Below are 21415 nucleotides of genomic sequence, written 5' to 3'. Positions count from 1 at the left end.
CACGGGAGGCCACAGGCTCACTTGGACCAATTTAGGATGAGGTGGCTTTGGCTGTGTGGGAGAGCTCTACCTCCTGATCTTTTCTGAGGATACTGAGTGTTTCCTAACCTGCTTGGTGGGGAATCCATTTTCTGCTGCAGTAACATGTCCCCAGGGGTCATTTGGCAAAGTCTGGAGGATTAGCAGCCAGGGCAGCTTCCCCCTCCCCAGTCCATCTGGTTCAAAGTGTCCGTAGGACTGAGGCCGGGGAGCTGGGCTGAACCAAGCTTCCTCCTTGACGGAGGACCTTCAGGCAGCTCCCAAGTTAGACGGATCCAGCTCAGCTCCTTGATCCAAGTCCAGAATCAAGTGTGAGAATCACTATCCTGTGGGCTCGGTGGCAAACTGTTGCTCAAGAACTGTTGGGTCTCTTTGAGGACATCACAAGGCACGTGCACAGTTCACGATCAGCCCATTCGGCAGTCCTTGTGGACCTGGGCACCCGTGAGAACTCGCTGTCTTAACCCCGGGAGACAAGCTGCTCCCTAGGAGGGCACTGACCTGGCCCTGAGTGCTAACTACTGCCCTGTCTAGCCTGAGGGCTCTGTCACCAAGGACAGCAATGATGACAGCTACCTCAGAGGTGTGCTACGGAGTGCATTTCCCAGAGGCTCAGAATTTCTATCTGAAAATGCGAATTTCAGGAGTAGCCTCAAGGTGTAGCTCGTGCCCAGTGGCCTGGCTCCTTTATCCACCCATTTCTTGGCTAAAAAGCTCACTACGTCATGCAGACAGCGGCAGAGAGGAGAGCCCTGAGACATGTAAGCTCTTCCTGCTTCCTGTGGCCCTCTGACGGGGACGTTCTTGGCCATCGCCCAGGCAGGCGTTCTGTGACAGCTGAGCCTAGCAAGGGAGGGCGGCAGTCCCGAGCTCGCTCCCCGCCACGGGCCTCAGCCCCGCTTCCTGACAATGCGCACATGTTAAGACACCTAAAGGCGCGGGTTGGTGGTGTGAGCAGAGTAGCACCCAGGAAGCCAAGACTGCACTGGCCTCCCAGGAGCAAGGGCGCGTGGGCACCGGGCAGGGAGGGGAGCCAGCTCTAGGGAGTAAATGCAGGCCCACCCAGGACCCAGTGCAGGACGTTTACCTTTCGAACGTGTATTCGCTCTCAGCCCTGAAGTAGTACACGTGGGACTTGAAGTGCAGCTTGAACACGTAGTCCTTGTGGATGTTCTCGGCCTCGGAGGGGACGGTGAGCGAGTACCCGAGCAGAGGCAGGCTGGCGAGGGGATGATTGTCCTGGGAAGGGCACAGAGGTGGCTGGGGGAGGAGGCTGCGCCTGGCTACTGCCCCCCACCTGGAGCAGCTCTGGAGCCCAGGCAGTTCCACCCAAGGACGTGGGTCTGCAGGGAAGGGACTAGAGGCCACGGTCTTGGCCAGTGCAGTGAGGTCCAGCTCATGACTCCAGAAGGACCCGAGCCCCACACGATCCCCTTTCCTTGTCCAAGCAGCAGCCAGACTGTCCTTTAGCCAAGAGTTAACATCAGCCTTGGCTGAGCCGCGGCCCCCCTACAGGCCCAGCGCAGAATCCCCAGCACCTGCTTCTCCACGCCCAGCAGGGGCTGAGCAGGGGAGCCCATCTGTCTCCCGGGGGAGGCCGCCTGGCTGCAGGGAGGGTGCTGTAGGGAGCCCCGAGTTGCTGCCACTCTTACCAGGCCAGGCACACTTCACTCGGTCCCCATCCCTGAGGTCCCAGGGCCACCTGACCTGGGCCAGGTACCTACCTGGTGTGACTTATAGAAGAACAGACAGAAGTTCGTGAACACCACCCACAGCTTCTGCCATCCATTGCTGTTTTTGAATTTCCTCAGCAGGTTCCCAGACAGCTGGTTCTGAAAGACAAGCGGCCAGTCAGGGGCACAGGGAATGGCCCCGGCAAGACAGCGCAGCCTCGATGCCCATCGTGCTGTGTGGTGGTCACGGGAGGTGCCCAGGTTCTAAGAACATGCTCTGACTAGGAAAAGGCCCACCACTCCCTGGCAGGTGGAGAAGCCCTTGGGTCGAGTGGGCTGGGCCTGAGTAATTCTCCTTGTCACCTGTTACAGGTTAAGTCGCATCCTCCCAAGAGAAATGCCGGGGCTTCACCTGCACTGTCTCGGAATGTGACCTTAGTAAAGTAGGTGGCTCAGGTATAAGTTAAAATGAGGTCCCAGTGGGGAAGAGGGACTTGAAATGTGAGTGCTGTCCCTAGGGGGAGGGACACACAGGAAGGACGCCTTGTGCAGTGGGGCAGGGGCCCACAGCAATATCACACTCTGCCAACAAGCAATGGAAGAGGCGAGGAAGGGTCCCTTGGCTTCCAGGGTCTCGGCCCCACTGACAGCTTGATTTTCACCTTGTGGCCCCCAGAAACCATGGGAGAACGAATTTCTGCTCTAAGCCACTGTCTTTGTGGTCCTTTCCTAGGAAACAGGTCCATCCGGCCACCAAGGCTGGAGGGACACCCTCACCTGCAGCTCCTGACCGCCACCTAGTGGGCCAGGGCCAGAAGCTGCACTCAGCCAGGCAGGGCGGGTCCAGGCCCTGTCTCCAGTGTCCTGGGCTAATCCCACAGTCCTGTGGTCACCTTGAGACCTGGGTCAGCTGCTGCTAGAGACGCATAGGCAGCCCCGACGGGAGCAAAGGACGGACACCTCGCTGGGCCAGAGAATGCTGAGGTGACCCGGGGACTTTCTGACAAGCCAGGTCTCCTTGGTTTCCTTTGTCAAGTGGCACCACCAGGGGAGACTCAGGTAGGAAGGTGGTCATGGGGGCACAACCTGTAAAGATGAGTGCCACTCACCTGTCCACTTTAAATGGCTAATTTGCCAAATTTTAAATTTTTACCAGTTTTAAAAAGCAAAAGCTATTGACTCCATTCCCAAAAGTGCCCACACCAGCAAGTGAAGGCCTGGGCCAGGAGCGGGGATGGAGGATGTTTGACGTCTCTCTCCAGCTGCTCTCAGTCTGATGGTGGGGGGGATGGTGAACAGTGAGCTGAGAGGGTGCAGGAAAGACGGGCCCCTGCCCGGGGACCACAGCCACAGTGGAGAGGGTGTCCCAGGCCAGCGGGCAGCTCCAACCTTCTGTCCCCTTGTCTCACTGCCATCCCCTCTCAGGGACAAGGGAGCACAGGGCTCCCAGCAGATGGTGACACCCAGGGCTGAGCTGGGGATTTGGTGACCTAGCAGTATCCCACCATGGCACACCAGAGGTCAGGACCCCACAGTAGGCAGGAGGACTTCTCCCATGTCCTCTTACACCCAAAGCCAGCCCCCCCAGGGGTCAGACACGGCATCCATCCGCCCCATTCCAGGCCCATGTTCTGAGGCAGCCTCCTCGGGATGCCCTGGCTTCTACCGGCCACCTGAAGCCCTTGCTCTGTCCTCGCAGCCTCTGCAGCTCCTGCCCCAATGGACTCTCGGTGAAGTTCCCTGTCCCTTCTGCTCTTGTGGGCTGGGCCCTGTGAGTGCATGTCTTGGGCGTCTCCCAGAACCAGCCAGTGCCCCGTTTCCTTGATGCTGTCCCCAGAAACCCTCTCATCTTCCTGACCGACAGAGGCCTCCTTGCTCTGCCCCCCTTGCCATCCATCTCAGCCCATGGTGGGTGGGCTGAACGGTATGTCCCCAAAGACATGTCCAAGTCCAAACCCCTATTACTCGTGAACGTGACCTCTTACAAGCAGGATCGATGCGGACGGTGCTCCTATAAAGAGATTTGCATCCAGACGCAGGGAGCAGACCATGTGGCTCCAGAGGTGACTAGTGATGTGACACGACTGAGCCAAGGACTGTCGGTGCCCTAGCAGTATCACACCGGCAAGAAGCCAGCAGAGAGGCAGGTGGGCCCACCAAGCTGGTCCAGGAGCGTTTTGGCACCTGGCACATGAGGCCACCCACCTCAGAGGCCAGACTGAAGTGCTGTGCCTTGGGAGGGACTTTCCTATGGAGGGGACGTGTGGGAGATACCCTGGCCAGTCCCACAAAATTTCAACCTGCATTATTGCCCCCCAAAGCCACCCATGAGCATTCATGCTGGCTCCTGAGAGTGGCCAGCTTCTCCTCAGGTCGCAGTAAGTGTCACAGGCTGTGCAGGCAAAATCGGAGCCAGTACCCAGAGACCCCTGGGAAACATGGGCCCACTCCTAGTTCAGGGCGGGAAGTGGCCAGGTGTCGCTGGATCTGGCCTGCGGGCCAGGTTGCTGGTCTGGCTCTCCCGACCCTAAAGACACCGGCGACTCTGTAGATGGTGCGTGAAGGAGTGTGGGGCTAGTGGAGGTGTCCCCAGGCCGCCTGCCCCTCACTGCCCGCTCCCAGCAAGCTTCACACGCCCACCCAGAGGGAGGGTGCAGTGGAGGCGGAGTGCGGAGCACGTGGCCTGTGAGCGGGAGGGAGAGGGAACGTGCAGGCAGTGCCCACTGACCAGGCACAGCGGCCTCCACAGGCAGAGCCCAGCGGGAGTGGCCAGGACAGTGAGTGCCTGGCCTCGCCATGTCCACAGAGACTGTCTTCCCCACACAGGGCACAGCAGGAAGCTCAGAAAGGACCATGCAGGTCACTTCCAGAGAACACGGAGATGCCTCGGAGGTCGGCCCCTCTCCCAGCCTGCCTGATGGGAGCCAGCGAACCCTCACGTGACGCTGTGGCCCAGGCACGTTTGGGAACGAGAACTTCCCGTGTTTTGGAAGCTGAGTCCAGCCTCTACCTCAGTGGGGGCCAGGGGGCCAGCCACGGTCAGCCACGGTGACGATTTCATATGAGACTGAGCTGCACACAACTGGAGAGACACCGGTGGCCGGGTACAGCCAGGGGGGTGCTGCTGGCCAGGGGAGATGAGAACGCCCCTGTTTCCAGTTTTCTGGGCTTGGAGGGTTCTTAAAGTCACTTCAGACCTGAGCTGGAAAAGGGGGTGGGGAAGGTCTGGAAGCCTTCACAGTTGTGATGAAGGAGGCGTACGTTCAGGGCGAGTCCCAGAGCGCCCCCGGAGGGCCCCACCCCGCGTCCCCTCCTCGGGGTGGCCCTGCTGGCACCAGCCTGCCCACTGTCAGACCCTACAACCTCCTTATACACCCGATTCCCAGCTCCAGGACATGGCCCTGGACTCACGGCTGCACCCGTGAACAGTCGCTGCCCTGTGACCCAGTCCTCTAGAGGAGAGAAACTGGAGAACAAAAGAAAGCCCAGACTCCTGAGGGTGGCAGCGAAGACTGACGGACAGCAGGAGCCGCAGCTGCAGCGGCAGAGGACAACGCCCACTCCCTGCCCCCGTGGGGATGACCACAGCAGACTCAGCCCCGGGCTCCATCCTCCCTGCTCAGCTGCCAAGGGCCAGGCACAGGGCCAGGCTCACTGCAGACCCCCGGGCCGGAGGCTGCACGTGCTCTGCCCGGGCAGGTGCAAGGTAGGGATGAGAGCCACCCAGCCGCCACCTCCCGCCACCTCCACACTCTGCAGGTACCTCCACGGCGACGCTGAAGTCCACCATGGAGACGCTGGTGTTGCGGTGCCAGCACACGTGCACCATCGTGTTGCCGCGGTGAGGGGCCTGGCGCTCCAGCGAGGTGCGTGAGGCACTCAGGTCGTCCTCCGACTCCTGGTCGGCCGTGGTGGCTTCGTCGGGGGACTCTGCAGGATGACAGGAAGCCACACTCGTGTCTCATGTGAAGCCTGATCCCCTCCGAAGCACTGAGGAGGATCAGAAGGCTGGGGGACTCGGCGTGGTCCCCAGGGCACCCACTAAGCAGGGGTCTAGCGAGGCCTCCGTGGAGGGGAGCGTGCCCTGGCCACCTGCCTCTGCCAGGGAGCCCTGCACATCTGGGTGCCTGGCCTGGGGCCCTACCCAGCAGCCTGCCCTTCTCCTTGGACACCAACTGCCGAGCGGCAGTCGCCTTGAGCGGGTGACTTCCCTGCCCCTTTGCATGTTTCCACAGTTTAACTTTCAGAAAAAGAGCTTTTGTTTGATTTCTAGCCTTAAACTCAAACACAGATTATGGCTGAGGGACCTTCTGCCAGGGGTGCAGAGCCAGGCCACCCTCCACAGTGAGCCCCATGGCCATGGGCTTGGGCGCTGCCCCAGGAAGCTTCCCCACCACTCACTGTTGTCCGGGGGGCTGCTGGCCAGGAACTCAGGTGTGGGGCCACTGCTCTTCTCTGCCAGGTCAATGGCCATCTGGATGTCCTCAATCCACTTTTCCATCTCGGACCGAGAACTGAGGACAGAGATGGAGGTCAGCTTCTCAGACACAGCAGGTCAAAGGTAGACGGTAGGCGGTCAGATTCCAGAGTTACCTGGCGGCCACGATGATGGACTGCCGCTGGCCTCGGAGGGTCAGGCAGTGGGGCACCCCCCACTCGTCCTCGCTCTGCTCGATCTGTGGGGCAAGAGTTCACCACGTTACCGTGAAGCAGGGGCGAGATGCCTGGTATGTCGTCAGATGCTTCCTAAAGGTGACCAGGCCACTGAAAGCCGAAAACAGCTCAGGGCCCAGAGGAACGCAGAGCCCATGCACCTCTCTGTCCACCTCCTAAGGAGGCCACCATAAGCCAAGGTCACAATCCTGCAGTGAGGTGTCTCATGTGCACCTGCTTGTCCAGGGGTTGGGGCCCTGGCCACTGGCTCTTCTTGCAGGGGGACAAGCTGGTCTAGCCCCAACTCCCCCATTCCTCGTGTGTGGTGAGGCTGCCCGTCAGGCTGGGAGGGGCAGAGTCACACAGAGGCAGGCAGCAGCCTCTACTTGGTTCCAGAAGGAAGCACTGGTGGCATCCCACATGCAGGAGGAGGGGCAGTGTCCCTGCCGGGAGGGCTCTAGAAGGCCATTCTTTCAGGGGACGGGGCAGGCCTGGAGAGCCACTGGTCTTCAGGGCCCAGTCTTCTCACCCAGGAGGGTCCTGTCCTCCACTTCCTGCCCAGCCTCGCCCTTTGGCTCCTCCCGTCAGAGGCGTGCTCCTTCCCGCCTGGTACCTGCTGCTGCCCGCGTAGTGCACTCACCGTCATGCCGTAGAGCGGGAGCTGCCCGTGGACTTTAAACTGGTTGGAGGCGGTCAGTCCCCGGCTGGTGTACAGCAAGACGTCGTTGAACTAGAGGAACAAGCGGAGTGGCGGGTGAGTGGGCTCCGCTGGATACCATCAGGGCAGTCAGTGCAATCCCCAAGTCTCTGGGAAACCCAGGGAGCTGCTCTTCCTGCCTGCCAGGGTCCCTTGGGTGGCCATGGCCTTACGATCTCTAGCCCTGTGACAACATGGGTCTGGGGGCCATGGAGAGGATACATGGCTCTCGCCACTTACCAGGAAAAACATGCGCTGCTGGAGCCCCTTCCCCGAGAGCTTGCTGAGGCTGCCCAGGCGGATGAACTCCTGCGGAGCAGACACGGCCAGATGTACCAAGAGCGCAGGGCCCCTGCACCCGCGGCCCTGTCCTGCTGAGTGGGGCCCTCAGTTACTGCACCCCGGGGCCAGCCTTTCCCAGGGGCCTTCACGGCACCTCACAGGAAACTGGGGTTCAGGCTAGCAGGAAGCAGGTGCTCACATGCAGGGAGCCACAGCCCCTCTGAGGATGAGGGCCACCCCCAGCTCCATGCTCCCCACCATGAAGGAGAGGACAGGGACCCCAACTGCACAAAGCAGCAGCCAGGGACCGGGAAGACAGTGCAGAAGACAGAGAATCTTGTCTGAGTTCCGACTCTGGGTCTTAGAAACCAGAGGAACCAAGGCACTCGGCATCCCCAGTCACATTCCCCCAGATCCCTGAGGACAGAGGTTGTGCTGCGTAGGACAGGCACTTTGAAAACCAAACAGCAACCTTTTCTTTCTTTTGGGATTGGGGCCAGGTTGCCCTGGCTGTCCTTGAACCCCTGGGTTCAAGCCGTCCTCCCACCTTGGCCTCCTGAGCAGCTGTACTGCACCACGTCCAGCTAATGGTCAATTTTACGTTGGGATAGAGCACACACGGACTGTCCCATGCGCATCAGTAGTGCCTTCAGTGCCGTGCCACCCTCACTACTGTCTATCTGGAACTCGCTCCCTCTGAGAGCCCGTGACGCTGCTCCCATTTTGTTTGCCTAGGAAAGTGAGGTGGCGCTGAAGCCAGTAAGCAGCACCCCAACTCCAGCTTCACCTCTGTAAGCAAAAACGACCTCCCCTTGCTGAGTGCATGGTATTTCTGACAAGTCCCGGGCGGGCGTACTGGCCCTCACGCCAGCCTGACGTTCAACAGTATTATTCCCACTTCCAGATAAGGAAACTGAGGAGCAAAATGATGAAGAAATGAGCCCAAGACAACCCAGTCAGCCAGGGGTGACCGAGCACCAGCCCTGAAAGGCTCATGATGCTCGGGGTGCTGTGGCACCGTCCATGACGCAGGAAGGGAATGCTTGGTCCCCTTTGTAAGTGGGAGCGGAGACGGAAGATAAGATGTGCTGCGTCTTCTTATATAATAAACCTCCTGATCTTCCTGACCCATGAGGGGGAGGATAAGATCCCCCGTCCAGTTCCATCATCCCGGCTCTGGTAGAGCCAGACTTTGAACCTGTGGCTGCCTATTCCAATCCAGTGCTCTCTTCACTCACTGGAAACCGTTCCCTGAAAATGAGAAATCCTTACAAATGGCCTGTTCACCTCGGCCCAATGCATTAATGTCTTGTAGCGTTCTGTTTAAACAAAATTACATCAATTCCACCGGGCTTTCCACGTGGAAGGCAGACGAGGCCGCTACGTGTTGGGACCAGGCAGAACTCTCTCGCCAGAAGAGCTGGGGCGAACCCCAGCCTTCATCTCCACCCAGTACCCACCACAGAACTCGGACGAGTCTCCCAAAGCTTGTTTGCCCTTTCCCGTCACTTTTGCGATTCGGCTTCTGACGGTGACGCTCAGGGAACCTCCCCAGTGCTCCCCCAGTGCCGAGGCCGCTACCTGTTAGATGAGCCTGCAAGGCCTGATGTTCAGGGGGCTGGTCCTAAGGGTAAGGCTGGCATGCAGCAGAGCCGAGGCCTGAATCTGGGAGGCACAGAGTTTGAAGAGGGAGAGACACCCGGACCAAGATTCCAGAGGAATTTGATAGATACGGCAAAGAATGATCATTTTTGGTTCCTGAGAAATGATTGCTTCCTGAGAAGGGAACTGGAAAAAGCAGGCTTTTCCCCATCTTGTCTGTTCCCCTACCTGGTGGGAGTGTGTGTGTGTGAGTGTGTGTGTGTGTATTGGAAGCCTCACCCATTGCTAATGACCTGCTTCTCGTGGAGGGTGCTGGGTAGGTACAAGTTATTACCCTAAGTGAACCTGTGTCTCCCAGAATTGTTTCAAATGTCATTTTGATTTTAAATGAAACTTATGTATAAAAATTTTGCATCTTTAAAAAAAAGTACCGAACTTGAATGGGATCTTATAGACACTATCATGCACTAACAACTTTCTCTGCTTTTAGATCACCATTTTATCTAGTCCTTTTCTTTCTCTTCCTCTTCCATTTTCATTAAATTTCATTTTTTTTTGTTTTGTGCTGGGATTGAATGGAGGGCCTCAGGCATGTTAGGTAACTGCTCTACCACTAAGATGCACCCTCAGCTCCTCATTTACCGAAGTTTTAAAAAAACAAGACAAGCTGTCTTATATCCTCCCTGGAATGCAGGAGGGAAAAGTAAATAGTCAACAAATAAGAAGCAGCAGAATGTGAGGTCAGAGGATTTCCCTCTCCTCCCTGCACAGATTCTGAATGACACTGTCATGTTCAAAGTGTTTTCCCAGTGGCCTCCCGGGGGGCAGGGGGAGGGCACTTGAACTTGAGAGTGTCCAAGCTCTAGCCCCGAAGCCTCTCTCTGACTCTACGTCCCGCCCCCTCCGCTTACCCTCCCGGGAACCACGAGATTGTCAATGCCAATCAAGTCTTTCTTGAGTTCGTGCAGCTTCTGGAAGTTCTCCATCTTGATCATCGTACCGTGCAGCTGCGCCACCATTTCCGTCATCTCTGCCAACGCGGCTGGTGAAGGAGACACAAGCGCGAGGTTAGTGCAGGCCAAGGCCTACTCCCCGGGCTCTCGGCTAGACTCTCCAGAGCTGTGCATCTCAGGGCCTGTCCTGGGGGACGCGCGGCTGCTGCTCAATCACAGAAACTGGGGATTTGCTTTAAGGACAGATTTGCTGACCGGTTTCCCTGCAGCACCCTGAGGAGGCAGGGGACTCGGCATGGCCTCATGGTGCATGGCTGCCCCTCGGGTAAAAGGACTCGTGGGCATCGAGAGAAAGCCACGGGGATGAGGGCGCCCTGAATTCCTGGAGAGAGCAGCGCCCGGTGAGTACAGAGAGGCCACAGAAGTGTGGGGACCGCCAGCCTGTGTTGGAGGGGCCTGTACTGCGACACTCGGGGACTAGCATCAGTGCACCTGTCTTCCTCCTGTGGACATTACCCTGCTTACCAAGAGGGTGCAAAGAGTGACTGAGACATGCCAAAGGAGCTGCCCAGAGCCAGCAACCACACATCAGGGGGGCACACAAGCCCGCGGTGGCTCGGCATGTGACAGTTCTGTCCAGAAACATGTGCCACTGATTTTCAGTCTTCAGGTCACCAAATTCCTCCTGCCCCTCCTCCGGTTCCAGAAGGCAAGTGTTAGCAGTCTTGATTTCTCCTCGGGTGCAAAGTAAGCACTTCCTGGCTGACCACAGCCTGCTTCCCCTCAGCCACAGTGACAAACCCTAGAGTTTTCCTCTGTCTTCGGACATTACCACCCACTTGGTCCAATAAACCTCTACTGGGCACCAGTACTCAGTGGGTTGGGAGTGAGGAGGGCACCTGGCCCTGCGGTGCTCACGGGCAGGGTGCCCCGGGACAGGCGCCTGGCCTCCCCCCAGTTCAGGCCTTCTGTGCTCAGGCATGGCCCCCTCTCTACAGTGACGCCACTCTGCTTGAGCTAGGAAACAAGCACATCTCTCTATTTAATTGTCAGGAATGAACTATTCCAACATCAGGGATTGCAAGTCCCAGTGTCCCTTCCCAGTCCTGAGTAACACATCTGTGGGGTCCTCAGAGTTGGGAGAGGCCTTAGGTCACCTTGTCCTGGCACAGCAACTGGCAATGCCAGGACACCAGGACAAGGTGGGCGAGGCCAGACCAACGTTGAGTTCAGGTGCCAGCTGAGGCTTCAGGACGAGGACAGGTTGGCAGGGAAGGCCGAGGAGGTGCTGGCAGTGATGCGGGAGGCAGGGACACAAGGCACCACGCCGTGGCAGTGGCTGGTTTCACAGGCTGATGGTCTAGAGAATCCTTGACATCTGAGGCTGCTCCGCCTGTCGGGCATGAGCCGCCACCGTCTTCATCGACTTTGCCAAGCCTTCTAAAGACGATCTGAAGGAGATCCCCGTATGTTCTAGATACCGAGAGCGACCGTCTGGACCCCCGGCCACGAGAGCCCTTCCTGCCTTCCCTCTGCAGCCAGGTCAGCTCGTCACATCTACAAGACCTTGTGGTTCCGGGCCCTGTTCACTGTTCCAGGCTTCTGGTTGCCCACTCCTCTGCACTCCACACACAGGGCACCCAGCACTTCTGCTTTCTGGAATGTTCCATGAGTTCTCTCCCCTTTGGACCTGTGCATACCTGTATTTTTGCTGTTCCCTATTCTCCGGACCCTCCCCTCATCCTGGAAAGCTCCCACTTACACTGTATCCTCACCGTGGACATCCCTTCCCCTGCTCCTGCCCACCCTGCGTTTACAGCAGGTCCTCTCAGGGCCACCTCCCAGGCACCCACAGCAGTGTGGATCTGGTGCATGAGGAACGGGGTGCAGGTCAGAACGGGTTTAGATTTTAGTTGGAGGCAGGGGCTGCCTGGGTTTCAAGCAAAGGAGGAGGGAAAAGACGCATTCTAGAGAACAGTAACAGGTAGCCCAGGAGACAGGAGGGGTCTGAGCCTTCAGGCAAGAGCAGGGGGCCTGACATGCAAGGGACACACAGACTCCATGCAGTGTGTTCAAGAGGCACCTCCAAAGGGCCCACTCTGGGGGCAGCCCTGGCTGGAGATGGGAGGGGACTGACTCGGCAGCAGTCCTGGCCCACAAGGGACTTGGGGCTGAGGCCAGGGAACATAAATGCCAACAGACTGCAGGACAGAAGGAGCCAGGCTCAAATCAATGTGCGGGGGGCTGGGGATGCGGCTCAAGCAGTAGCGCGCTTGCCTGGCATGCGTGCGGCCTGGGTTCAATCCTCAGCACCACATACCAACAAAGATGTTGTGTCCGCCAAGAACTAAAAAATAAATATTAAAAATTCTCTCTCTCTCTCTCTCTCTCTCTCTCTTTCTCTCTCCCTCTCCCTCTCTCACTGTCTCTTTAAAAAAAAAACACACACAATGTGCGGCTCAGTGGGACAAGAGTGCACTCCTGGATCCCTTCCCCCTCTGACCTCTGCTTCCTTGTCGATGAAATGGGACTGTTGAAGGAGTAAAGGTGACAAAGTAGGACCTGTGCCTGGCCTGGGCACCTTGAGGGAGTACATCATCTTGAGTCAGTAGGGAAGCGTGACCCAGGTTCCATACCATTTACTTCCCAGCTGGGTAGCTCTGGACAGATTCCTTAACCTCTCTGATGTCAGTAGTCTCCATAGGTAAAAGGAGCTCACCATGCCTCAGGCTGGTGAGGAAGGTGGAGTTAACTCGGGGGAAAGGCTTATTCAGGTGACTGCACATCACAAATGCCCAGTGGTACTGAGCATGAGGATCAGGGACCAGCCCCCTCCTGTGGCAGGTAGGAGTACGGAGTTTCACCCATACAGGTGGAAGCCGTTCTAACCCTGGGCGCGCGCCTCTAGGGTTCTCTGCCCCCAGCCTCCCAGGCTCAAAGGAAGGAATGCGTGCAAGAGGTGAAGGAGGAGTAGCACCTTTCCCCGCAGGGACCAAGAGGGGACAGGGGACTGTGGAAACCTGCATTCGCTGGCCGTCCCGGGCTCACCTCGGCAGTCCCTGAAGTCTGCGTGGCTGGGCGCGTGGTGCTTGCACAGACGCTCCAGGACCTGCTGGTAGTGCATGAGCCGGTGCAGCGGGCGCAGGAGGAAGGTGTTGAGCGGCAGGTAACACACCTTCTGCAGCTCGAAGTCTCTGCAGAGGACCTCCAGGCGCCGCGAGCTCCTGATGGCGTTCTCCAGTGCCTCCAGGGCCTCGCCATGCTTCCAGAGGTGCGCTGCCAGGGGCTTGTGGGGCGAGAGGGGGAGTCCTGAGCCACGGACCAGCACGCTCTGGTGCCCAGCCCAGTTGGGCTTATGGACGTGCATTGCACCCTTCACATCATCACGTTTATTTAATCTCTTTAAATTTCAGTTTTCCTACTTCTCTACTTGATTCATCATTTTAATGATGTTCTGAGCATGAAATAAGAAGCTCCACTAAGGCACTAAGCAGTTTAAAATACACATGCAGCTGGTGGCAATCTCAGCTACGACAGCGGGAGGCTGAGGCAGGAGAGTCCCAAGTTGAAGGCCAGCATGGACAACTTAGACCCTGTCTCAAAATAAATTAAAAAGGCCTGGGGTGTAGTTTAGTGGTAAAGTGCCCCCAGTTCAATCCCCAGTGAACACCTCCCATGCAAAACGCACAACACACAGGAACTATCCAACGGGAGGCCCTTGAGGGGTGGGGCTGTGGCTTTCTTCTAAGTATGTTAAGACGACAACTGACGGGGGCCATTCACTAAGCACCAAACAGTTCAGCAAATTCATTCCGTTTGTCTCACCCCATTCACTCATGACACAGCCGCGCACCTACGGGAGCCACTTCCTCTGCTACAAGCTGACTCTCCTATCTCAGCGACACCCCACCGCCACGCTCCTAAGGATCTGGAAACCGGGCGTCCACACACAAGCCTACTCGCCCCCGCTGCCTTGTTCACCCCTGACTCTAGGATCCGTGCTACCAATAAGCAGCTCCTCGGGACAGAAAACCCTGGGCAACAGTCCAGACTTCTTCTTTTTTGAAAACTGCCCAAAGTTTTATCAGTCAATCCAAACATGTCGGAGCTGCCGTCTGCCCCATCCCTGAGCACACAGCCCTCCTTTGGTCACTGTCACCCACTTCCACGCCCCTTTCTGAAGTGCCTCTGAATGTGCGGTGCTCAGGATGGGATCCTCTGACCTGTCCAGCCTCCACTCGCTGCTCACCCCGGGTCACCCACCCTCCAACTGCACGGGAAAGTGCCAGGCGCTGCACATGATGCTCCTGCTCAGGAGCCCCTACCTGGCTCCTGTTCCAGAACCTTCCCTGAGGTCAACTCCTTTGTCCTCCTGCCCTTAATGCTGCGCCTGCCTGTGTTGGCCCTTTCCCCAGGGACTCCCCTGGTTTTCTGTTTTGAAGTAGAAACTCTACAGAAGAGCAGGGAGGCACTGTGAGCCCTCTCCCCTCCCCCCCTAAGGGTGACGTCCCACGTGACTGGCACACATCAGCACCAGCAAACTGGCTTGGTACAGTCCACAGAGCTTATCTGGACTGCACCTATCACACATGCCTTCGCGTGTGTGCATGCGTGTGCGTGTGTGCACATGTGTACATGTAAGTGTGTGCACGGCAAGAGAGACACTAAAGCAGAGAGCACCCTAAGCATTTTGGACACAAGTGCTAGCCCGAGCTTCTACCTCTCTACAACCGTCTGATGCGCCTTCTACACTTTATGAAAATTCTTCAAAATCAACAAGAACAAACACAATTTGGAAAAAAAAAAAAGATAAGCCAACCATTATTTTTATTTTTGGCGTGGAGGGTGCTGGGATTGAAGCCGGGGCTCCACCTCTGGCCACGCCCTCGGCCCTCCCACCCATTCCTTAAAAAGGTTGTTGGTGGCTTCACCGCCCCCATCTATTTTTATTTCACTGCACAGAGCTCCAGCCGTAAACACGTGGTGTCAGCACAGTGCTGAGATGCCAGCTCAGCTGAGGAGCCCCACAGGGCACAAGCTCCTTAGGCCCAGCAGGAGGGGCCGGCAGAGGCCAGGTGGTGCTGGTCAGCAGAGAGGAGGGCAGGGAAGCGGTGGTGGGCACCGGGCAAACAGTCTGGGAAGGCCACAAAGGACACCTGGAGAAAGCAAGGTGCTGGGGACTGTCCCACAGGTGCAGGAAGAGCCAGGCAGGGCCTGCTGCTGCCCAGAGGCCTGTGGCCGAGCCTAGGCCTGCGGAGGGGGCCTCGCCTGGCAGGCTCGGGACCTCAGGTAAGAGGAACACGATGAGGGCAAGTGGACAAAGCCCGCCTGAGCCACTTCTGCAGGGTTCCCGCTCCAGGACCTGCTCAGGGAAGAGCCACGGAGACTGTAGGAGGCCGGCAGGGAGGGGGCGTGAGTGGGAGAAGCACAGGGGCTGTCAGGGCAGTGCCACCTGTCACTGCCGTGGCGGGTGCACGTCACCATACACTTGTCCACACTTAGGATGTTCAACATGGGACGCTCAGGCCACTGCAGGCCTGGCTATGGTGACACATCAGCACTGGTTCCCCGGTCCCACCGGCACCCACCGGCACCCACCACCCAGATGTAATAAGAGTGGAAACTGTGGGAGGGGCGCTGGGGACCCTGTGCTTCCTGCTTCATTATTCTGTAGCCCTAAAACTGCTCTAAACTATTTTAAAGAGCTCACACGGGGAGCAGCACAGATGCCCGTCACCGCGACATCTGAGGGCTGTGCAGAACCTTAGCGTATGACGCTGGTGTGGGGCGGCTTAGATGGGGTCGGCCTTCTTATCCTGCACAGGAGGCTGCGGTCCGGCCACTTCTGCGCTTCTCTCCGAGGCTGCCCACAACTGCAGCAGGTTGCTCTGTGAGCAGGTTGGAAAAGTGAACCTCGGGGGAGCTGGTAAGAACATCTCCATCTTTGTTAAGAGGTGAAGTCTGGTGGTGGAGTGCTTGCCCCGTGTGTACCTGGCCCTGGGTTCAACCCCAGCACCTCAGCGACCCAGACAGACAGACAGACAGGAAATATCTGGAGCTTTTGACCCTATCAAAACAACTTAGCCAAATGACTCGGGAATCAATTCAAGCCCCAACAGTAACTTCTCTATGAGGATATTGTATGTAGTAGGTGCTCAGTTAGCACTAGATGGATGGTCTGTTGGACAAATGGATAAACAAATGCTGGAGTGACCACCTGCCTTCTTAGGGGTCATTGCTTTCTCTGGGCAGTTATTAGTTACAAAAGTTATTAGGCTCTGGGCAGTTGAGATACAGGAAGATTGCTTTTAAAATGCAAATAGAGTTGTGTTCAATAGTTAAGTTATGTGAACAAAAACATTCTATAGTAAAGGAATTATTAATGGGTCAAAATGAAAATGAAAACATAAAAATTTCAGATATACAAGAATGGGCAGATTTCAAATATATGGTAGGGTACTGGTTTAATATTTACTGACTTCTTACTTTCATTGTAAATACTACTGAATGATTAAAAGTTTACATTGGCTTAGCTGGGCATAGTGGTGCACACTGTAAACTCAGCTACTTGGGAGGCTGAGGCAGGAGGAAGGCAAATTCAAGGCCAGCCTCAGCAACTCAGTGAGACTTTTGACTCAAAATAAAATAAAAAAGCTAGGGGTGTAGCTCAGAGGTAGGAGATGCTTGCCTAGCATGTACAAAGCCTAGGTTTAATCCCCAGCACCACAAAACACAACAAACTAAAGCACCCACATGCACGCTCGGGCACACACCACACCCTTCCATGCTGATCTAAAGTCATGGGATTTCCTGGAATTCCTACACAGCTGATATTTTGTCATGCTTAGAAGAAACCACAACCACCAACTGGAAATGAGCTACGTAGTCAACCAATGTTTTGTCTGCCATTAAAAAAAAAAATGTTTTGAATGATCTATTCAGTAAAAAAAAAAGTACCTGCTTTTCTGGGTGCAAATGCAAAGACTTTGAAACAACAGCCACAAAAAAAACTACTAAAAATGTTTCCTTCAAGTGACACCTAGAGGAAAATTCACCCAGACTGTCACCCTCGCTGCTTTGCGTCGGGTGCCTGCAGGGGGTCGGCAACGTGCCTGCAGAAGGGCTGAAAGCCGGGGCCTGGGCAGCCCAGCTCCCGCTTCTGGGGTCCTGCCCACCCCAGGCCGCCCAGCTCACCTTCATGCCCTGAATGTTCCTCAGCATGACGTCTCCGATTCTTTGGTGATCTCTGAGGTGGGCGTTTGAGCGGCCTTCCCTGAGAGCAAAGTTCCAAAGGCAAATGTTAACAGTGACACATGACCCGAAAGGCCTCCCTTGGTGTTTCCTTCGCAGCCACCTGTTTGTACCCCTCCCAGGGCATCCCCTGTACTTTCTCTGGGGTCACGACGTGTCAGGGCTGGAAGGAGACTTTGAAATTACCCTCCTCATTCTGCAGACAAGAATCCCACTCGTGCTTTGGAGGAGGGCAGCACCAATTTCCCATCTTTTAGTTTCATCTCCCATTAACTGTTTTCCATCCACGTCCTGAGCCTGAAGGACACTTACCGTAACTGACTCGGGAGCCGACCGCGTCCCGTAGATGGCACTAACGCTTGTGGGAAGCAAGACAGCCCCTGAATTGATGTTTCTGTTCCCCAGGGCCCTTAGCCTGAAGCCAAGAACTGTCTGGAAAGCCCTTGGGAAGGGAAAGACAAAATGGGGAAAATGCGGGAGGCCCACTTCCTGGAGGGAACAGGATGGGTGGCCAAGTAGAGAGGGACATGGGGAGGGACCGGGCCCTCCAGATGCACAGCAAAGCTGTGTGCACGTGGAAGGAGTGTGTGCACATACAGTCATGTTTCCTATAGCTCAGTGCCAAAGCTGTCGTTGATGATTCAGGGACTTTGATAGCCACCAGGAAAATAACAATATTAGTGACTATCTACTGAGTCCTTCATGTGCCAGACGATCTACCAATAAGGACATTAGAGGCATCGACTCATCTAACTCTCAGAGCAGCTTCATGAAGCAGGTCTACTAGAGCTTTCATTTTATAGCTAGGGAAACTGAGGCACAGAGAAACTCTGCAGTCCAATGCCTGTTATCTCGAGGTAGAGAACTTGTCCTTGAGCCCAGGTAATCGAGCTTCTGAGTTTGCAGTGGCTTTGAGAAAAGAATTTCCCAGATTAAAACAACAATCAACCTGGTGGATATCTTCAGACGACGGTTCCAGATAGCCAGAAGCCAACCGGTAGGAGCGGGGCGAATTAAACGAACTAAAAGCCAACGAGACTCAGGTGCTGGACTCCAGAGGTGTTCACAGGGCACAGAGGAGGCGGTGGCTCAGGTGAGGCGGCTCTGGGGGTGCAGGCACGTCCATAGCTGGTAACCCCCAGCGGTGAGAACAGACATTTGCAGGGGGCTGGAGGCCCCACCTGTGCCTCCATCTCTGGTTCACTGAGGACCTTCAGGGGACCAGCAGAGGCAGGGGGCACACTCGGGCATCATCGAGCGAGGCCAGGAGGCAGTCAGCAGATGCATTGAAGACAGGGACAGCCCCCACTCCGCCCCTGGCTCCACGCACCCTTTCTGCTGCTGGCCATGGCCAGCACCATGCGCACCCCCTCACCGGAGCCGGGGGGTGCCCACACCCCTGGAGCCCTAGAGCCCCTCTGAAACAGAAGGGAGGCCCAGCCCTGGGCCTCCACTTCCTCCGCCTTCTCCAGCCTGGCCCACCCTCTGTCCCACGTGGAACTCCCCGCCTTGGCTTCCCGCTGGCCACCTGTCACCATCCTCCTCTCCACGGACATGGATCCTGTCCTCTGCACTCCCTGACGTGTTCACGGGACATTTGCCATTAGCCTCTCAACCACTGTGCCAAGCCCTCTCCCTGCCACCGAGTCCCCCACTGGGGCGGCCATGTCCCCACCAGCCTTTCCCCGCCATGACCCTCACTCGCCTCCAGGTCTGCTCTTAGCCCCTCGCCCCCGCCTCTTCTCTGTACTACTTCGGAGATGTCTGTGTCCTCTGGAACCCCATTGGTGGCCATCGTTCCTTTGTCCTTCGCTGAGGAGAGACGTCCTCCTGTGCTCTCTGGTTTCAGCTCAAGATCCCAATCTGCACCCAAACGTTCCCTATCAGCTATCCACCCAGGTTCTCAGACCTTCCAGAGAGCCCAACGCAAATGACCCCACAAATGGACCCAGACGTTCCCCCGTCCATGGTCTGGCTCCCAGGCCCAACCCTCTTCCTACATTTTCTTAATGGTCTCTGCCCCAAGCTAGGAACCTCCATTATCTCCCCCTTGTCCCTCTCCCTGGTCCCCAGACAGCAGACCAAATTCTCTCCTGGAACAGGGTTGCCAAGGGCTGCTCCAGCTTCTTCCACAGACTCCAGTCTCCCTTAGCGACAATCCACAGCCCACTGCCGAGCCCCGCGGAGGCACCCTTTGGGCTTGAGGCACCTGTGGAGCGCTGGGTCTAAGCCAAGCCACCGCTGAGCCCTTCATCATCTGGCTGTCTTGCTGACCCTTGCAGGTGACTGGGCTCAGCTGATAACTGACCTTCGGCTTCAACCCTTGAGCAGAGGGAGACCAGCCGGTGGGACGCTCTTGCCGGGGACGCTCTCTGCTCTGCAGAAGCACCCGCCCTGCTGCACCCGCACGGCACACCTCCCTCTCCTAAGGGCTGGCCTGCTCTCCTTCCCTCTCCCCGTGGCCTTCCACTCCTGAACACAGTAGGTCTTCCCTTCAAAGAACCCGAGGGGGCCAGAATGACAGGACTCGATGGCACCTGGCCAGAAAAGGAGGCACAACTGAAACACGTAGCGATGATCTGGAACTTCAGACTGACCCAGGAATTTCCCAATGGGCCTGCCAGGTGACATCACCAGAAGAAGGGTCTGTCGTTCAAAGCCTGGGATTTGGTAGCCTGGACTGAGCTGGCCGGGGAGAGAGGGGCGGGCTCCTGGTTGCCATTAGCAACAAGTGCCTCCCCTCCATAGCCAGCACCGCCCAGCGGAGCCCAGGAGAGCCGAGGACGCTGGGAGAGCGGCGCAGAGTGGAGAGTGGAGCCAGACTTCATTTAATCTCGCTCGCTCCCTCTGTTCTTCTGCCAACTATTTATGAAAGGGAAATCTATTGATGTAAAACCCCTCAACTCCAGGGGACATTCCTTCCTGTGTCTGCCCAGCCGTGTCTGTGTCTCCAGGTCCTCAGCGCCTGGACTTGCCCTGTGCCGGTGGCCTCTCTCCCCTGGGCCACGGAGACAACAGCACTAAATTTAAAGGGGCTTGGCTCCATGCCGAGAGCAGGCTGGGGGCTCTGAAGTTTCTGCAAATAGTGCAGCAAATCTGTCCCCGCCCCGGGTCACACTGCCCCGTGGGGTCCAAACGTGAGACTTGTCCTCCGGGGCTGGGGCCAGACCTGAACTCTGCTGCCCCCGTGTGGAAATACCTTCGGGTCTGACTTCCTCTCCGTCCCTGCCACCAAGTCCACAGATGCAAGGCGTTCATTTTATTCTAAGTAGCCGAAAGGTCATTTTATTATCAGGAACATGAAAAAGTAATTATGACGCTCCCACAACATCCTGCGGATGTTAATCCCATAAGAAAGGGGTCCTTGTTCAGAAGGCAGGGCCACATATTTGTTGTCTGGGTAATTACCACGCCGCACAAAGATGGAAATTCTTTTGACAATTTTGCTTAGGAAAACCGCACCCAGATGCTACCCTCTGACCCTTGCAATGTGATTATCGTACTCCCAGGAGTAACTCCACTGACCCCAGCAAAGGACTGGACACACACACGCACAGGCACACCGTGAACTCTCGAGTCTTCCTGACCTTGTTCGGACACTTCACTCGCGGAGCTGGTCAGCCCGTAGCAGCCGACTGACCGAGCAACAGGAAGAAGGAAAGAAGAGGAAGGAGACCTGGGGTGAGCCTGACCTGTGTGTGCCATCCAGGAGGGGGGCTGTGGGTCTGGCCCCCGTGAGCCCCTCAGGAGACAGGAGGGGCTTTGACCTGGGTTTTTTTCTCTGACAGCCAAGAATTCTACTTGGCCGCAGGTAGGCCAAGCCAGCCAGGATAAACCCACCCTGTGCTGTCCAGGTCACGTTGCCAGCCCCAGGTCAACACAGAACCCAAAAGGGGACCGAGTTCACAGTGGGCTGTGGACCTCACTGACCATGCCATCTCCCACCTGTCCCTCAAGGCTGACTGCCCTGTGAGGTGGTCTCCCTGCGGGGGGAGGAAGAACTTTGCAGAACACAGAAGCCCGGGGCCATCCAGCCAGCGGAAGGCAGCAATGCCCGTGCTGGGCTTCCCAAGTAGCCCAAGAGAAACCCCGCCCTCCCTTCTCCGACTTCTTCACCCTGCTCCATGTCCTGGTGCCCTCTGACCCCTAACACACAGATCCAGTTTTTTGAAGCCTCTGAGTCTCCATTTGCAAAACAAACATCACATTCTTATCCTTACTACTCCCTGCAGCGTCTGTGATTCTAAGTGGGAAAAAAAAATGTA

General features: G+C 56.8%; 1 protein-coding gene across 7 annotated transcripts in view; it reads right to left on the bottom strand.

The window, feature by feature from the left end:
- Farp1 (FERM, ARH/RhoGEF and pleckstrin domain protein 1) overlaps positions 1-21415 on the bottom strand; it is a 263579-nt gene that overhangs the window by 1634 nt on the left and 240530 nt on the right. For all 7 annotated transcript variants that reach the window (XM_078016237.1, XM_078016241.1, XM_021729859.3 and 4 more), the window contains exons 17-26: positions 17094-17172; positions 12948-13185; positions 9858-9988; positions 7303-7371; positions 7006-7095; positions 6306-6388; positions 6114-6226; positions 5476-5642; positions 1764-1871; positions 1127-1278 (exon numbers count right to left, since the gene is read on the bottom strand). In XM_078016237.1, the coding sequence (XP_077872363.1) occupies positions 1127-1278; positions 1764-1871; positions 5476-5642; positions 6114-6226; positions 6306-6388; positions 7006-7095; positions 7303-7371; positions 9858-9988; positions 12948-13185; positions 17094-17172 (1230 nt within the window). The remainder of the gene's footprint in view (positions 1-1126; positions 1279-1763; positions 1872-5475; positions 5643-6113; positions 6227-6305; positions 6389-7005; positions 7096-7302; positions 7372-9857; positions 9989-12947; positions 13186-17093; positions 17173-21415) is intronic.

This window comes from Ictidomys tridecemlineatus, chromosome 6 (assembly GCF_052094955.1).
Source record: "Ictidomys tridecemlineatus isolate mIctTri1 chromosome 6, mIctTri1.hap1, whole genome shotgun sequence".
NCBI lineage: Eukaryota > Metazoa > Chordata > Mammalia > Rodentia > Sciuridae > Ictidomys > Ictidomys tridecemlineatus.
Note: the sequence above shows the minus strand (reverse complement) of the source record. Positions and strands in the feature narration are given on the sequence as shown.